The following is a 17,950-nucleotide window of genomic DNA, read 5'->3' as shown; positions in this document are numbered from 1 at the left end:
AACAAGGTGGGAATAGAAGGATCATACCTTAACATAATAAAATACTTATATGACAAACCCACAGCTAACATCATACTCAATGGGCAAAAACTAAAACCATTTCACCTAAGAACAGGAACAAGACAGGGATGCCCACTCTCACGACTCCTGTTCAACATAGTACTGGTAGTATTAGCCATTGCAATTAGACAAGAAGAACAATTAAATGGCATCCAAATTGGAAAAGAAGAAGTAAAGCTGTCCTTATTTGCAGATGACATGATATTGTACATAAAAAACCCCGAAAGACTCCATCAAAAATCTAACAGACTTAATAAATGAATTCGGCAATGTAGCAGGATACAAAATTAACGCCAAGAAATCTATAGCATTTGTATACACCAATAGTGAACTTACAGAAAGAGAGACTAAAAAAGCAATCCCATTTACCATCACACCAAAAAAATTAAGATACTTAGGAATAAACTTAACTAAGGACGTAAAAGACCTATACGCGGAAAACTACAGGACACTGAAAAAAGAGATAGAGGATGACGTAAACAGATGGAAGAACACACCATGTTCATGGATTGGGAGAATCAACATCATTAAAATGTCCATACTACCCAAAGCAATCTATAGATTCAATGCACTCCCCATTAAAATACCAACGGCATATTTCACAGACCTAGAAAGAACTCTCCAAAAATTCATCTGGAATAAAAAAAGACCCCGAATAGCCACAGCAATCCTGAGAAAGAAGAATAAAGTAGGAGGGATCTCAATACCAGATTTCAAGCTGTATTACAAAGCCACTGTTCTTAAAACAGCCTGGTACTGGCACAAGAACAGACATATAGACCAATGGAATAGAATAAAGAATCCAGATATAGATCCAAACCACTATGCTCAATTAATATTTGACAAAGGAGGCATGAACATACAACGGAGTCAAGACAGTCTCTTCAATAAATGGTGTTGGGAAAATTGGACAGATACATGTAAAAAAAATGAAACCAGACCACCAAATTACAACATACACAAAAATAAACTCAAAATGGATACAGGACTTAAACATAATATGGGAAACCATAAAAATACTAGAGGAATCCACAGGCAGCAAAATCTCAGACATAGCTGAAGCAATTTCTTCACTGATACTGCTCCTAGGGCAATGGAAGCTAAAGAGAAAATAAACAAATGGGACTACATCAAAATAAAAAGCTTTTGTACAGCAAAAGAAACGATCAACAAAACAACAAGAAAGCCCACTGTAGGGGAGAATATATTTGCCAATGTTATCACTGATAAAGGTTTTATCTCCAACATTTACAGGCAACTTATACAACTTAATAAAAGGAAGATAAATGATCCAAAAAAAATGGGCAATGGACCTAAATAGAATCTTTGCTAATGAAGACAGAAGGAAGGCCACGAGACACATGAAAAAATGCTCAAAGTCATTAATTATCCAAGAGATGCAAATCAAAACGACAATGCGGTACCATCTCACACCTGTCAGAATGGCAATCATCAACAAATCAACAAACGACAAATGCTGGCGAGGATGCGGAGAAAAAGGAACCCTCATGCACTGTGGGAATGCAGACTGGTGCAGCCACTGTGGAGAACAGTATGGAGTTTCCTCAAAACACTAAAAATGGAGCTCCCATTTGATCCAGTAATCCCACTTCTAGGAATATATTCCAAGAAACTAGAAACACCAATCAGAAAGGATATATGCACCCCTATGTTCATAGCAGCACAATTCACCATAGCTAAGATTTGGAAACTGCCTAAATGCCCATCAGCATATGAGTGGATTAGAAAACTATGGTACATCTACACAATGGAATACTACACTGCTATAAAAAAAAAGGAATTCTTACCATTTGCAGCAGCATGGATGGACCTGGAGGGCATTATGCTAAGTGAAATAAGCCAGGCAATGAAAGAAAAATACCACATGATCTCACTCATTTATGGAAAATAAAGAACGTTATAACCTGTTGAATAAAAAGATAGATACAGAGGCAGTAAAGCACCAAACAGAGTGTCAAATTACAGCAGGAAGGTTGGGGAGTGTTGGGAGGGAGGGAAATAGATCAACCAAAGGACTTGTATGCATGCATATAAGCATACCAATGGACACAAGACACTGGGGGGGGGGGGGTGGGATGAGGGCATGCGACAGGGGTTAGGGGTGGATGGGGGAAGGTCAATGGGGAAAAAAAAGGAGATATATGTACTAATATATGTAATACTTTAAACATTAAAAAAAAAAGAAACGTGAAACATTAGTCAGAAAGAATATATGCACCCTTGTGCTCATAGCAGCACAACTTACAATAGCTAAGATCTGGAAATGGCCCAAGTGCCCATCAGCAGATGAGTGGATAAAAAAATGGTGGCACATTTATACAATGGAATACTATGTGGCAATAAAAAAGAAAGAACCATTTGCAACAGCATGGATGGAGCTGGAGAATATTATGCTAAGTGAAATAAGTCAGTCAGAGAAAGATAAGTATCAATGATCTAACTCATATGTGGAATCTAATGAACCAAATAAATTGATGAAAAATAGACCCAGCCATATCTGGTTTGGCTCAATGGATAAAACGTCGGCCTCCAGGGTCCTGGGTTTGATTCCAATCAAGGCAACATGCCTGGGTGTGGGCTCGATCCCCAGTGTGGAGCGTGCAGGAAGCAGCCAATCAATGATTCTCTCTCATCATTGATGTTTCTATCTCTCTCTCCTTCTCTCTTCCTCTCTGGAATCAATAAAAATATATTTTTAAAAAATAGACCCAGAGGCATAGAAGCATGAACAACAGACTATTGGAATCTCAGAGGGAAGGCTGGGGAGGGTTGGTGAAAAGACACCAACCAATGAACTTGTATGCAAACCCGTGGACACACACAATGGGGTGATGAGGGCTGCCTTTTGCATGCCCCCCATTATGGATGGAGCCTGCAACCTGGGCATGGGCCCTACTTGGAATTGAACCGTGACCTCCTGGTTCATAGGCCGATGCTTAACCACTGAGCAACACTGGCAGAGTTAAACACCATATTTTAAGTACATTTGAATAGATGGCTTTTTAAGTATGTGTTTTATTTTTTTATTATTATTTTTTAATATATATTTTATTGATAGTTTACAGAGAGGAAGGGAGAGGAATAGAGAGCTAGAAACATCGATGAGAGAGAAACATCGATCAGCTGCCTCCTGCACACCTCCCAATGGGGATGTGCCCGCAACCAAGGTATATGCCCTTGACCGGAATCGAACCAGGGACACTTCAGTCCGCAGGCCGACGCTCTATCCACTGAGCCAAACCGGTTTTGGCTTAAGTATGTGTTTTAAAAGTTTAGGAAGATATTTTTCCTTCATGTTTTCCAGACACAAATATATATAGCTACCATTGATAAGATTTAGTAGCTGATACCCTAAATCTAGGTCAGCTCTCATGAGACTGCCCAATCCCTATTTATTAGGGTAACACCAGTTGCCTCCATAATACAGAAGGTCTGGAGGACATCTCAGCAGGACAACCAAAGAGATTAAGATACAACTCCACCTATGCTGCAGCATTTTGGGGCACCTCCCCAAACTCCCTCCAGGATGGAGTTGTATATAGGTGGAGTTGTATCTTAATCTCTTTGGTTGTCCTGCTGAGATGTCCACCAGACCTTCAAGCCCCAGCTATATTCTCTTTGTCTGTCTTCTTTAATCATTCACTGCCCCTCCTCAGGCTCACCGAACCCTTGGCTGTGCTGGCACGGCACATGAGTCTTTTATTAGAGTAATATGCCAGTCTAATGATTGGCTTCTTTAATGCCCTTCAAAAATGCCATCTTGCTGTAAATTCCAACAGATGCATGTTATACAAAAAGAGAGGTGGCACAAAAATAATGCAACCCAAATAAAAAATATAAATAGATTTATTTTCCCTAGAATTAAACACGTTGATTGAAAAATCCATATGAAAAAATAAACAACCAAGAATAATAACTTCAATAAGTAAAATAGTATTATGTTAATGTAAAAAACACAATAACATATTTTAAAATTTCAGTAAACATACTGTTGATAACTACATATATTGGTATTGTTATTCTGAAATTTAAATATGTGTGAGGATGTGTATTTGAATAAAGTTATATGTACATTTCACTAGGACCTATAAGCCTTTCTTGAGGAATGCAACAAGGAATAAACTAAAGAAGAGCAAGAGAGATGTGGAAAGAAAGAAAAAGAAAACTAAGCTATAAGGATTGGTATGAGCATTGAATCTTTGAACTCTATTACTAATACTAACACGCTGTGTTGTTAATGTAAGAATTAGAGTTATGAAACATAATTTACATGTTATTTGCTCTAACATATAGAAATACTATAACAAAAGATGGGAAAAGAGATTTCTGTTTCTGGGTATGATGGGGAAGCTGTTATCATGACTAACCCACTGAAAACAACTAAAAATGTTAATGAAATTAAAACTGTTTGATGATACTAATGAACAACCAAAGCAGCAAAAACTAGAGAGCCAAGTTCCTAGCTTGAAAGCAACATATTGATTTAAGCCAATATTCTACATAGAATTTTCCCCAAGGCATTCACTGACTCAAGGTGAATATCTACCATGGTCAAGAAAGTAAGCACAATATAACTTCTAAAAGGCTAAGACTCTAAGTATTGATTCTGGCAGTCTCAAAGTGCTGCAGAAATAGAAATTGGAGTTCAAATGTCCCTGCAGAGGAAGAGTCTTGATACTTAGCCAAGATTTTCAGCTGAGACCCCAAAGGGCTATACTCAGAATTATGAACAAACAGTAAACAGATTGTTCTGGAATAGGTGAAGGTGATCAGCCCATACTCTATAGGTCTGCCAGAAGCAAATTAAATAATCTCTAAAGGTAACAAATTATTCAGAAACAGCATCATTTAGAGCAGTGGTTCTCAACCTTTCTAATGCCGCGACCCTTTAATACAGTTCCTCATGTTGTGGTGACCCCCAACCATAAAATTATTTTCGTTGCTACTTCATAACTGTAATTTTGCTACTGTTATGAATCGTAATGTAAATATCTGTGTTTTCCAATGGTCTTAGGCTCTACAGCAGCGGTTCTCAACCTGTGGGTCGCGACTCACAGGTTGGGAACCGCTAGCAGGGTCGCCTAAGACCATCGGAAAACACAGATATTTACATTACGATTCATAACAGTAGCAAAATTACAGTTATGAAGTAGCAACGAAAATAATTTTATGGTTGGGGGTCACCACAACATGAGGAACTGTATTAAAGGGTCGCGGCATTAGAAAGGTTGAGAACCACTGATTTAGAGCCTCTAAAAATTTTCAAATAGAATGTCCAGAATTCACCTATAATGGATATGTCTTCCAATGGTTTTTAGAAAGAGAGAGAGAAACATCAATGTGTGAGAGAAAAACATCAATCGGTTGCCTCCCATATACTCCCTGACCAGGGATCAAACCTGCAACTTGGGTATGTGCCCTAAACTGGAATTGAACCCACCACCTTTCAGTGTACAGGACAATACTCCAACCAACTGAGCCACACCCTCCAGGGCAAGCCTAAAATATATTTTTAATTCCTAAAAATTTCAACTGGGCACAGCAGAATAAATCTGTGAAAATCAGATTAAAAAAAAAAATTCTAGAGAGAAGAAAATGGTGGACGAATAAGCAGATGTGTCTTGCACCTCGTCCCAGAGCCAGACTGGAAAAGCAACTAAATCAGAAAACATCTGCCCAGAATTAACAAATGAGACACAGCTGAGAAGACAATTTACAACAAGGAAGGGCAGAGGACACCTGGAGAATGGTAGGAACTGGGATCCAGACTGGAGAGGGACACCCAGCGACCTAGCTGAGAAGGTGAGGAGAAAGTAGCATTACACCAAAGCCGCATCCCTTGGAGACAGGCTTTGTTAAAAGTAAAAGCCATAAGGATGTTTGTGGCTGGGAAATCTAGACCTAAGACCATAGCCACGAAAGGCTGTGTTCCCAAAGGTGGACTGAGCTGCACAGTGTGTGTGTGTGGGTGTGGGGGTGTGGGGTGGAGGATCGGGGGGTGAACCCGCAGTTTTGTGGTTGTTTTGCTTTTGTTTTGTCTTTACTTTTATTTGCTAAACCAAGAACACAGGACTTTTCAATTGCAAATACTTACCCGAGACTCAGATGCAGGGAAAGGCACAGACTTGAGGTGCCTGAGGAAAGGCTGGGAAGAGAAGCAGGGCAGGGAGATGTGCCCAGGACTCTGGCATTGGGATATTTGTAACTTTCCAAATCTATGCGGCCATTTCTCTCCTGAAGAGCTTAGCCCATCCCAGTAGCCTCAAGACAGGTAATACAGCCTGCCACACTCTGACAGCATTTTGAGCTATACAAGGGAAACAAGGGCCCTGAATAACCCCATAGAGCACTCAGTGACTGGGTGGGAAGCGCGGCCGGTCTGCCCCACTATTCTAGGAACCAGACTGATAAAACCTCCAGGTTGCCAGCCAACCCCACTGGTCTCCATATAAAGATCTCTGGCCAACCAAGGCCAGAGTAATATTTTGGGCTACTTGCGGAGGAGTAGTTCTGGGTCAGGGAAAAAACATCCATCTGATTCCTGGAAAGCGAAACAGCACCACCCCCACCTAAAGCCCTGTCAGAAACAGATGCTTAAGTAATTAAGATTGACAGCCGGAAGATTAGTCCTGCCTGCCTGCAGCCAAGGTCTGTGGAGACAGACACAAGGAGAAGACTGGTGGATCGCTTGGAGCTTCAACACGGTGCTAAAAGCTAAAGACAGTATCTGACAGTGGTCAGGACCTAATTACGGTACAGGAAGCCCAGAATTGGCAACAGAAGAGTGGAGTCCCAAACCAGCCCCCAATGGGGCATTAAAACATGGCTGAAGGATCCGAACCAAGATGGCGGCATAGGTAAGCACCTAAACTGCTGCCTTGCACAACAATTTCAAAACTACAGCTAAAAGACAAAACATCTATCACCCAGAACCACGGGAAAGCTGGCTGAGTGGAAGTTCTACAACTAGAAGGAAAGAGAAAAGAGCATTGAGATGTGCACAAGCGCTGAAAAGCTGAGGTACGAAGTCGCATGAATTGGGCTGGCAGCGGGCGACTGGGTGCACTGCTTTTTTCAACCCGAAGGGAGACAAGCTCCCAATTACTCTGAACTCCAGTCTCTGGGGAGACGCTGGGGACCCAAACTCCTATGGGGAGAAGCTGGACTGTCTGCCATCGGGTCAGAAAGTGAGGGTGGCTTTCTTGCAGAGGTGCGCGCAGTAATCATTGTTTACAGAGCTGGGGCACAGGACCTTGAAAACGCAGAGACAGCTGACTGGCAGTACATCGCTGTTTGCCACGCCCTAGCCTAGTAACTCCCTGAGACCCCGCCCCGCACAATCTACAAACCCACCCAAGCTCCACGCAGCAGCTTTTGCATATAAATGGTCTGCCCAATCGCAGCTTAACCTAACAAACTGCAGCTCTGGTCAGACAGCTCCAAAACCTCCAAACCCCAAGCAAAGAGGAGAAAACTGTAGTTCTCACTATAGCTCCTGCTGGGTGGCCTCAGATAGTAGCTGACCTGCACCCCATTGGAGATCCAGAAGCTAGTGTATCTAGTGGTCAGTGTGAGACAACACCAGATTTCAACTACTCACATCCATAAGTGACACATTCAAGAGGCAGACTCAGTGAGCACCAAAGCCCCACTGAAGCAAGTCCTGCCCCATAAGCGTGTCTCCAGCACAGCAGTTCTTCCATTATAGACACAGCGGGTCCTCACAGCCAATTGGCCTGGAGGTCAATTCCTCCCAGTGTACCAACAGCAATCAAGGCTTATCTACACCAAGACTTTGCACTCAGCCCACAAAGGGGTGTACCAAGAGTTGGTCCACCTCAGGTGATAGGCTGAACCACTGGTCACCCACCACAGAAAACCACTCCATCAACACAGGGAAGCAGCAAAATGCGGAGACAAAGAAACATGTCATGAATGAAAGAAATGGAGGAAAACAAACTACTGGACATAGAGATCAAAACCACATTTATGAGGTTACTCAAGAATCTTCTAAAAACCACAGAGAAACTTGATGAGATCTCCGAGGAGCTTAGTGAGACCTTCAAGGACCTTAATGAGAATGCCAAAAAAATGGAAAAGGGCCAGTCAGAAATTAAGCATACACTGTCTGAAATAAAGAATATACAGAAATTCAACTGTAGATCAAAGGACCCCAAGAATCAAACCAAAGATCTGAAATATGGGGAAACAAAAAACACCCAACCAGAAAAACAAAAAGAAAAAAGAATCCAAAAATATGAAGATAGTGTAAGGAGCCTCTGGGACAACTTTAAGCGTACCAACATCCAAATTATTGGGGTGCCAGAAGAAGAGAGAGAGCAAAATATTGAAAACCTATTACAAGAAATAATGACAGAAAACTTTCCCTACCTGGTGAAAGAAATAGACTTACAAGTCCAGGAAGCGCAGAGAACTCCAAACAAGAGAAATCCAAAGAGGACCACACCAAGGCACATCATAATTAAAATGCCAAGGGCAAAAGACAAAGAGAGAAACTTGAAAGCAGCAAGAGGAAAACAGTTAGTTACCTACAAGGGAGTACCCATATGACTGTCAGCTGATTTCTCAACAGAAACTATGCAGGCCAGACAGGAGTGGCAAGAAATATTCAAAGTGATGAACAGCGAGAACCTACAACCAAGATTACTCTACCCAGCAAAGCTATCATTCAGAGTTGAAGGTCAGATAAAGATTCACAGACAAGAAAAAGCTAAAGGAGTTCATCACCACCCAACCAGGATTATATGAAATGCTGAAGGGTATTCTTTAAGAAGAGGAAGAAGAAGAAAAAGGTAAAGATAAAAATTATGAACAACAAAATGACAACAAATACATACCTACCAACAAGTGAATCTAAAAATCAAGTGAATAAAAAATCTGATGAACAGAATGGACTGATGAATATAATAGAATCAGGGACATAGAAAGGGAGTAGACCAGCCGTGGGCAAACTACGGCCCGCGGGACGGATCCGGCTGTTCTATCCGGTTCTCTTGCTCTCCCCTCCGCTCCTTTACTTTGAATTTATATTAGTTCACACAAACACTCCATCCATGCTTTTGTTCCGGCCCTCCGGTCCAGTTTAAGAACCCATTGTGGCCCTCGAGTCAAAAAGTTTGCCCACCCCTGGAGTAGACTGACAGTTCTCAGGGGAAAGAGGGTGTGAGGGGTGTGGGAATAGATTGGACAAAAATCTTACACCTATGGATGAAGACAGTGGTAGGGGGTAAGAACATGGGGTGGGGTGGGGAATCAGGTTGAGGGGACTATGGGGGGAAAAAAAGAGGAACACCTGTAATAATCTGAACAATAAAGATTTGTTTAAAAAAACATGGCTGAAGCAAACAACAATTCACTTTTTTATTTAAAAAAATTTTTGTAGTATTATTTCATTTTTTATTATTTTATTTTATTATTTTCTTTTTTTCACCTTTTTCTTCCTCGCTTCTCCCTTTTTCATCCTGTTTTTCTTCTCCTTTCCCCACATTAGTTTTTTTTCTTTCCTTTTACCTTTTTTTAAAAAACATATTTTATTGATTTTTTACAGAGAGGAAGGGAGAGATATAGAGAGTTAGAAAGATCAATGAGAGAGAAACATCAATCAGCTGCTTCCTACACACCCCCTACTGGGGATGTGCCTGCAACCAAGGTACATGCCCTTGACCGGAATCGAACCTGGGACCCTTCAGTATGCAGGCCAACATTCTATCCCCTGAGCCAAACCCGTTAGGGCTCTTGTTACCTTTTTAAAAATTTATCTTCTTTACCTGCATTATTGATGTGTTATTATATAGTAGTCTCTGTTATTCATATATCTAATTTCCTCTTCCTTGCTCCTACTCCATATCCCCTTTTCTTTTCTCTTTCTTCACTACTCATTTTTTCTTTTCCTCTCCTCTCTTGATCTTTTCTTCTCCTAATTTTTAAAATAGTTTCATTTCCTAAATTCAGGCCTATCTGCTCTCTCCTCTACTCTCTTTTTAAAAAGAATAAATAAGCAAAAAAAATATTTGTTATTATTTTTATTTTTTGTTCTTATGCACTCATTGTCATTCTCCCTCCTCTATATTGACCATGATCCTTCCTTTATTCATCCAATTCCTTAACCTTATTTTCTGTATTTAAGCTCTGCCTCTGCAGATTCTGCTCCCCTTTCTCTGGGTGTTTTTTGTTTGTGCTTTTTGATTTATTTGTTTGGTTTGTTGTGTTTTCTCCCATATTCTTTTTTTTTCTAGTCGTTTTTCCTTTTCTTGCTATCAAATTTGCTCTCTTTTCTCTTTCCTAATACTCTTTTCTCTGGTGGTTACACTTGTTAGGGTTATACATGTCTTGTGTACATTTGTGTTCCGTTCCCTTTGTGTCCTGTCTTGTTGTCTTGTATTTTGTGCTATTGGGTCAGTACCTCCACAATGGTTGGCATGACGTGGTAGACAGTGAGCCACTTAACCAGATACCTGAGAGGAGATTCCATCCACAAATAGAACAATAACATTCAAGACCCAACTACATCAAGAGAACCCAAATATCTCAAATTGGGGGCATACATAGGATACCCAGCCCAGAAGACCTGCGAAACTGCACCACTGGATCCCACAAACCATCTACTACATAAGACAAATTCAAAAAATCTGGGTGGCATAACAGTTTGATCTAATACATAGATAAAATCACAAAGGAACAGCAAAAATTAGGAGACAAAAAGACAACCCCCATATGAAAGAAAAGGAGGAATCACCAAAAAAAAAAAAAAAGAAATAAATGAAATGGAGGCAAGCAATTTGTCAGAGAAAGAATTCAGAGTAATGGCTATAAGGATGCTCAAACAGTTGGATGACAAATTCACCAAATATGTAAGAATCAAGAGGAAATGAAGAATGACATAGCTTCAATAAGGAACACCATGGAATGTTTCAACCGTAGACTAGAAGAAGCTGAGGACTGAATCAGCGAGTTAGAAGGCAAAGAAGAAAAACACCCAAGCAAAGCAAAAACTGGAAAAAGAATTTAAAAAGCAGCAGGAGAGTATAAGGGAGCTTTGGGACAACATGGCATGAAACAACATCCACATAATGGGGGGTGGAGGCAGAAAGAGAGGAAGCTAATAAAGGAATAGAAAACCTATTTAAAGAAATAATGATGGAAAACTTCCCTGACTTTGGGAAAGAAAAAGTCACACAAATCCAAGAAGCATACATAGTCCCAATCAAGATGAACCCAAAAAGACCAACACCGAGACACATCATAATTAAATTGTCAAATCTCAACGACATAGTAAGAATCTTAAAGGCTGCCAGAGAGTGACAAAAAGTTACCTGCAAGGGATCTCCCATTAGACTATCAACTGATTCCTCAACAGAAACACATTGGGCCAGAAAAGAATGGAATGAAGTATACAAAGTGAAGCAAAGCAAGGGACTGAATACAAGAATACTCTATCCAGCAATGCTATCATTCAAAATTGAAGTGGAAATCAGGAGCTTTGCAGACAAAAAAGAAAAAAAAAAGGATAAGAGACTTCATTACCACCAAGCCAGCAATGCAAGAAATGCTAAAGGGCCTGCTGTAAAAAGAAGAAATAGAAAGGGAAGAAGGAACACAGGCATAAAGAATAAAAATGGCAACAAACAAGTACCTTTCAATAATAACCTTAAAAGTAAATGCATTAAGTGCTCCAACCAAAAGACATAGGATAGCTGAATGGATAAGAAAATATGACCTATATATTTGCAGTCTACCTAGTCCCACCTCAGAATACAGACTGAGAGTGAAGGGATGGAAAAAAAAGTCTCAGAGAAATGGAAATGAAAATAAAGCTGGGGTAGCAATACTTATATGTGGCAAAATAGACCTCAAAGTGAAGGCCATAACAAGAGATAAGTAAAGCCACTTCATAATACTAAAGGGATCAATTTAACAAGAGGATATTACTCTGGTAAACATACACTGAGTGGACATATTACTATGATCTCTGAATGCATAATAATCTGGCCACTCAGTGTGTGTGTGTGTGTGTGTGTGTGTGTGTGTGTGTATGGATTGATATAGATAGATATAGATATAGATATAGATATAGATATAGATATAGATATAGATATAGATATAGATATAGATATAGATATAGATATAGATATAGATATTAGAGGCCCGGTGCATTAATTTGTGCATGGGTGGGGTCCGGCCAGCCTGGCCAGGGGGAGGGGACATAGGCGGTTGGCCGGCCTGCCTGCTGGTCGAACTCCTGGTCAAGGAGACAATTTGCATATTAGCCTTTTATTATATAGAATATACACTGAGTGGCCAGATTATTATGTGTTCAGAGATCATAATAATCTGGCCACTCAGTGTATATGAACCCGATACAAAAGCACCCAAATACATAAAAAACTTCTGGAACATATCAAGGGAGTGATCAACAGCAATGCAATCATAGTAAGGGATTTTAATACCCAATTGACACCACTGGATAAATTTAGACAAAAAATCTGCAAAGGAACAGCAATTCTAAATGACTCATTAGATCAGATGGAATTAATTGACATCTTCAGAACATTTCACCCCAAAGCTACAGAATATTTACTCATGTCAAGTGCACATGGTACATTTTCAAAGATAGACCACATATTAGGACACAGGCTAAGTCTCTACAATTTGAAGACGATTGAAATCACATCAATCATCTTCTCAGATCACAATGGCATAAAATTAGAAATCAACTACAATAAAAAAAACCATTAAATACACGGAGGCTAAATAGCATGCTATTAACAATGATTGAATTACCAAAGAGATTAAAGAAGAAATAAAAAACATCCTGGAAACAAATGACAATGAAAATACAATAATCAAAAACCTATATACACAGTGAAAGCAGTCCTGAGAGGGAAGTTCATAGCACTACAGCCCTACCTAAAAAACAAGAAAAATTAGTAATAAGTTACCTAACACAACAACTTAAAGAATAGAAAGAGAATAACAAGAAAAGCCCATAACAGGTAGAAGAAAGGAAATAATGAAGACCACAGCAGAAATAAATGACATAAAGACAAAAAAAAAAGGTAAAAAAAAACAAGTTCTTCAAAAGGATAAACATGATTGATGAACCTCTAGCCAGACTCACTAGGAAACAAAGAGAGAGGACCCAAATAAATAAAATCAGAAACAAAAGAGGTGAAATAACAACAGACCCCACAGAAATACAAAGGATTGTGAAAAAAAAATACTACGAACGACTTTATTCCAACAAATGGGACAACCTGGACAAAATGCACATATTCCTAAAAAAAATAGAAACTTCCCAATCTCAATCAAAAAGAATCAGAATACCTGAATAGGCAGATAACTACTGATAAAATTGAAGCAATAAAAACAAACAAACAAACAAAAAACCTAGCAAACTAAAGCCCTGGTCCAGACGGCTTCAAAGAATAGTTTTACCAAATATTCAAAGAAGAACTAACACCTCTACTCCTCAGACTATTCAAAAATATTCAAGAGGAAGGAAGTACACTTCCAAACTCTTTCTATGAGGCCAGCATTACCCTAATTCTTAAACGAGATAAAGACACGACAAAGAAAGAGAACTACAGAGGCCAATATCCCTGATGAACATAGATGTTAAAATCCTTAAAAAAATTTCTGGCAAATCGGATCCAGCAATACATTAAAAAGATCATATATAATGAACAAGTGGGATTTATTCCGGGGATGCAAGGCTGGTACAATATTCTCAAATCAATAAATGTGATATAGCACATAAGCAGATTGTAAGACAAAAATCACATGATCATATCAACTGATGCAGAAAAAAAGCATTCGACAAACTCCAACACCCTTTTTTGATAAAAACTCTCAGCAAAGTGGGAATAGAGGGAACATACCTCAATATAATAAAGGCCATATATGACAAACCTACAGCCAACAACATACTCAATGGGCAAAAACGTTTTAAAACCATTTCCTCTCAGAATAGGAACAAGACAACTCTTGTTCAACATAATTCTGCAAGTCCTGTCCATAGCGATCAGAAAAGAAGAAGAAATAAAAGGCATCCAAATTGGAAAGGAGGAAATAAAACTCTCACTCTTCGCAGATGACATGATACTATATGTAGAAAACCCTAAAGACTCTACCAAAAAACTACTATATTTAATAAATGAATTTGGAAACATAGCAGAATACAAAATTAACACCCAAAAATCCATGGCATTTTTATACACCAACTAGAGGCATGATGCACAAAATTCGTGCAAGGGGCTTGGCCCTCACAGCCCTGGCTTCATCTGGAAGATTGTTCAGCTGTCTGGTCTAATTAGCATATTATGCTTTTATTATTACAGATAGTGAACTCCTAGAAAGAGAAACTTAAAAAAAAATCCCATTTACCATTGCAACAAAAATTTAAGATACTTAGGAATAAATTCAACCAAGGAGGTAAAAGACCTGTACTTGGAAAACTACAGGACATTGAAAAAAGAGATAGAGGAAGATATAAAGAAGTGAAAGAACATACCACGTTCATGGATTGGTAGAATCAACATCATTAAAATGTCCATGCTACCCAAAGCAATCTATAAATACAATGCACTCCGTATTAAAATAGCAATGGCATATTCACATATCTAGAACAAACACTCCAAAAATTTATATGAAACCAAAAAAGACCCCAAATAGCTGCAGCAATCTTGAGAAAGAAGAATAAAGTTGGAGGTTTCACAATACCAGCTATCAAGTTATACTTCAAAGCCACTGTACTCAAAAGAGCCTGGTACTGGCACAAGAACAGGCATATTGATCAATGGAACAGAACAGAGAACCCAGAAACTGACCCAAGCCACTAAGCTCAATTAATATTTGAGAAAGGAGGCAAGAGCACACATTTAAGCAGAGACAGTCTCTTCAATAAATAGTGTTGGGAAAATTCACAGGTACATGCAAAAAAAAATGAAACTAGACCACCAACTTACACCATACACAAAAATAAACTCAAAATGGATAAAAGTCTTAAACGTAAGATGTGAAACTATAAAAGTCCTAGAAGAAACCATAGCCACAAAAATCTCAGACATCTCTGATAATAATATGTTTACTGATACATCTCCTCGGACATGGAAACCAAGGAGAAAATAAACAAATGGTACTACATCAAAATAAAAAGCTTCTGGACTGCAAAAGAAACCATCAGCAAAATAATAAAAGAGCCCACTACGTGGGAGGACATATATGCCAATGATACATCTGATAAGGGGTTAATCTCCAAAATATATAGGGAACTCATACAACTTAACAAAAGGAAGGCAAACAATCCAATTAAAAATTGGGCAAAGGACCTAAATAGACACTTCTCCACAGTGGACATACAGAAAGCCAAGAGACATATGAAAAATGCTCAAAGTCACTAATCATCAGAGAGATGCAAATCAAAACAACAGTGAGATATCACCTCACACCTATCAGAATGGCTATCATCAAAAATCAACCAATGACAAGTGTTGGCTAGGTTGTGGAGAAAAGGGAACCTTAGTACACTGCTGGTGGAAATGCAGACTGGTGCAACCACTATGGAAAACAGTATGGAGATTCCTCAAAAAATTAAAAATGGAATCCCATTTGACCTAGTCATCCCACTTCTAGGAATGTATCTTAAGAAATCAGAAACGTCCATCAAAAAGAATATATGCACCCCTATGCTCATAGCAGTGCAATTTACAGCTAAGACTTGGAAACAGTCTAAGTGCCCATCAGCAGATGAGTGGATAAAAAAACTATGTTACATTTACACAATGGAATGCATGGCAATAAAAAAGAAAGAACTCTTACCATTTGCAACAGCATGTATGGGCCTGGAGAATTTTATGCTGAGTGAAATAAGCCAGTCAGAGAAAAGTAAGTATCACATGATTTCACTCATATGTGGAATCTAATGAACCAAATAAACTGATAATCAAAAATAGACCCAGAGACATAGAAACATGAAGATTGTTGAACCTCAGAGGGAAGGCAGGGAAGGGTAGGTAGGAAGAGATCAACCAATGAACTTGTATTCATATATGCATAATTCGTGGACACAGACAATGGGGTGGTGAGGCCTGGGGTGGGGGCGAATGGGAACGCGCTGGTTGAGGTTAATGCGGGATGAAGGAGGACCTATGTAATACTTTCAATAATAAAAAATTTTTAAAAAATGTAAGTAACATGACTCCTGGGACCTATCAATTTTGTTCACAATTGTTCAACTGGTGCCTACAGTACAATGCCTGGTTCAGATTGGGCACTCAAGTATTTGCTGAATAAATCAATGACTATATTTTTAGGCAATGAAAGACATAAATCAAATAATCCAGTAGAAGCTGGAAAAAAAATTGATCCCATATAGATAGATATTGGTATGGACTGAATTGTGTCCTCTACCCAAATTCATACATTGAAATCCTAACCCCAATTGTGACTGTAGTTCAAGATAGTGCTTTTATAATGTAGTTAAGGTTAAATAAAATCATAAGAATAAAGTCCTAATCAGATAGGATTGGTGGCCTTAATAAGAGGAAGAGAGAATTACACTGATTAATTTTTAAATGTTAAACCAAGCTTGTGTTCCTAGAAAACACCCTACTTGATCGTCATCTTTATATCTGCTGAATTTGATTTGCTTTTTTTGTGTGTAATATCTTTGTCAGGTCATAGTATGAGTTATATGGTCTCATAAAATGGAAGTTGTTCTTTCCTTTTCTACAGAAATGTGTGTAATTCTGCTTTAATTTCTTAAATATTTCATAGAATTAACCAATGAAACCATCTGAGCCTGACATTTTTTGTGTGGAAATATTTCTGATAATTCAATTACTTTAATAGATATAAGATTATTCATATTTTCTTTTTATCTTCTGTCAGTTCTGGAAAGTTATATTATTCAAGGAATTTTCCAAATACATTTAAATTGTCAAATTGTCTAGCATAAAGTTAGTTATTCATGACATTCTCTTATTATTCTTTTAATGGCCATAAAATGAGAACTGAAAACCTCCCTTCCAATCCTGACAGTAATTTATGTTGGCTTTTCCTCTTGATTAGTCAAGTTTACTGTTTACCAATTTTGTTGATCTTTCCAAGAAATTAACTTTTGGCTCTATTAATTTTCTCTAGATTTTTCCTATTTTGTTAATTTCACTTTTTATATCTATCCTTTTATTTTCTTCTGAGAACAGCTCCTCTCTTTGAAATTGTAGAGAAATATGAGAGGTGTAACAAGTTCCTTTGTTAGTCTAGGCTTAAAAGATTTTAATTTGCTTCCCAGGTCTCAGGCCTTTCCTCCACACTCCACAAGCCTTGGGCTTTTGAAGAGATAGCTTCAACAAAACCTAAAGTTTGTGCCTTCACCCTAACAAGCTTGGCTATTGCCTGCAGTAATGACTTTTCCATGCCTGCTAAGCCTCACTCACCAGGGTAGTGTCTTCTTATCCTTTCCCTCATAAGCATCCAGGGCTCCTTCCCTTCATCCAATAATGTCACCACATCTGGTTTAGAAATGGAAGGTCCTGCTTAATAGAAAAATGTGACATGAAATAATAAGTCAACAAGTCCTTAGATTCAGATTTGGTTAAATTTATAATGAACTCTAGACCAAAAGGTTACTTTATAAAGTCTAAGAGCAAAGAAATGCAAGAAGTTGAAGAACACTCATATTATGGTAACCTCAGGATCACAAGGAATAGACACCAGATAGTTAAGAATTGGCCTTAGCATAATTTAAACTCACACAAGCTCTGTTGAGAGGCAGTCTTGTGTAGTGGTTAAGAAAATAAAATCTGGATCCAGACTGCCTGCATTCAAATACTGCCTTTGTTGCTGTGTT

General features: G+C 38.6%; 1 protein-coding gene across 2 annotated transcripts in view; it reads right to left on the bottom strand.

Moving 5' to 3' along the window:
• ZFP14 (ZFP14 zinc finger protein) overlaps nucleotides 1-17,950 on the bottom strand; it is a 63,891-nt gene that overhangs the window by 10,325 nt on the left and 35,616 nt on the right. Inside the window, exon 4 of one of the 2 annotated variants that reach the window (XM_080644798.1) lies at nucleotides 17,538-17,636. In XM_080644798.1, coding sequence (XP_080500924.1) covers nucleotides 17,538-17,636 — 99 coding nt within the window. The remainder of the gene's footprint in view (nucleotides 1-17,537; nucleotides 17,637-17,950) is intronic. The other variant, XM_080644799.1, reaches the window with a different exon arrangement.

This window comes from Plecotus auritus (assembly GCF_963455305.1).
Source record: "Plecotus auritus genome assembly, chromosome: 10".
Classification (NCBI taxonomy): Eukaryota; Metazoa; Chordata; class Mammalia; order Chiroptera; family Vespertilionidae; genus Plecotus; species Plecotus auritus.
Note: the sequence above shows the minus strand (reverse complement) of the source record. Positions and strands in the feature narration are given on the sequence as shown.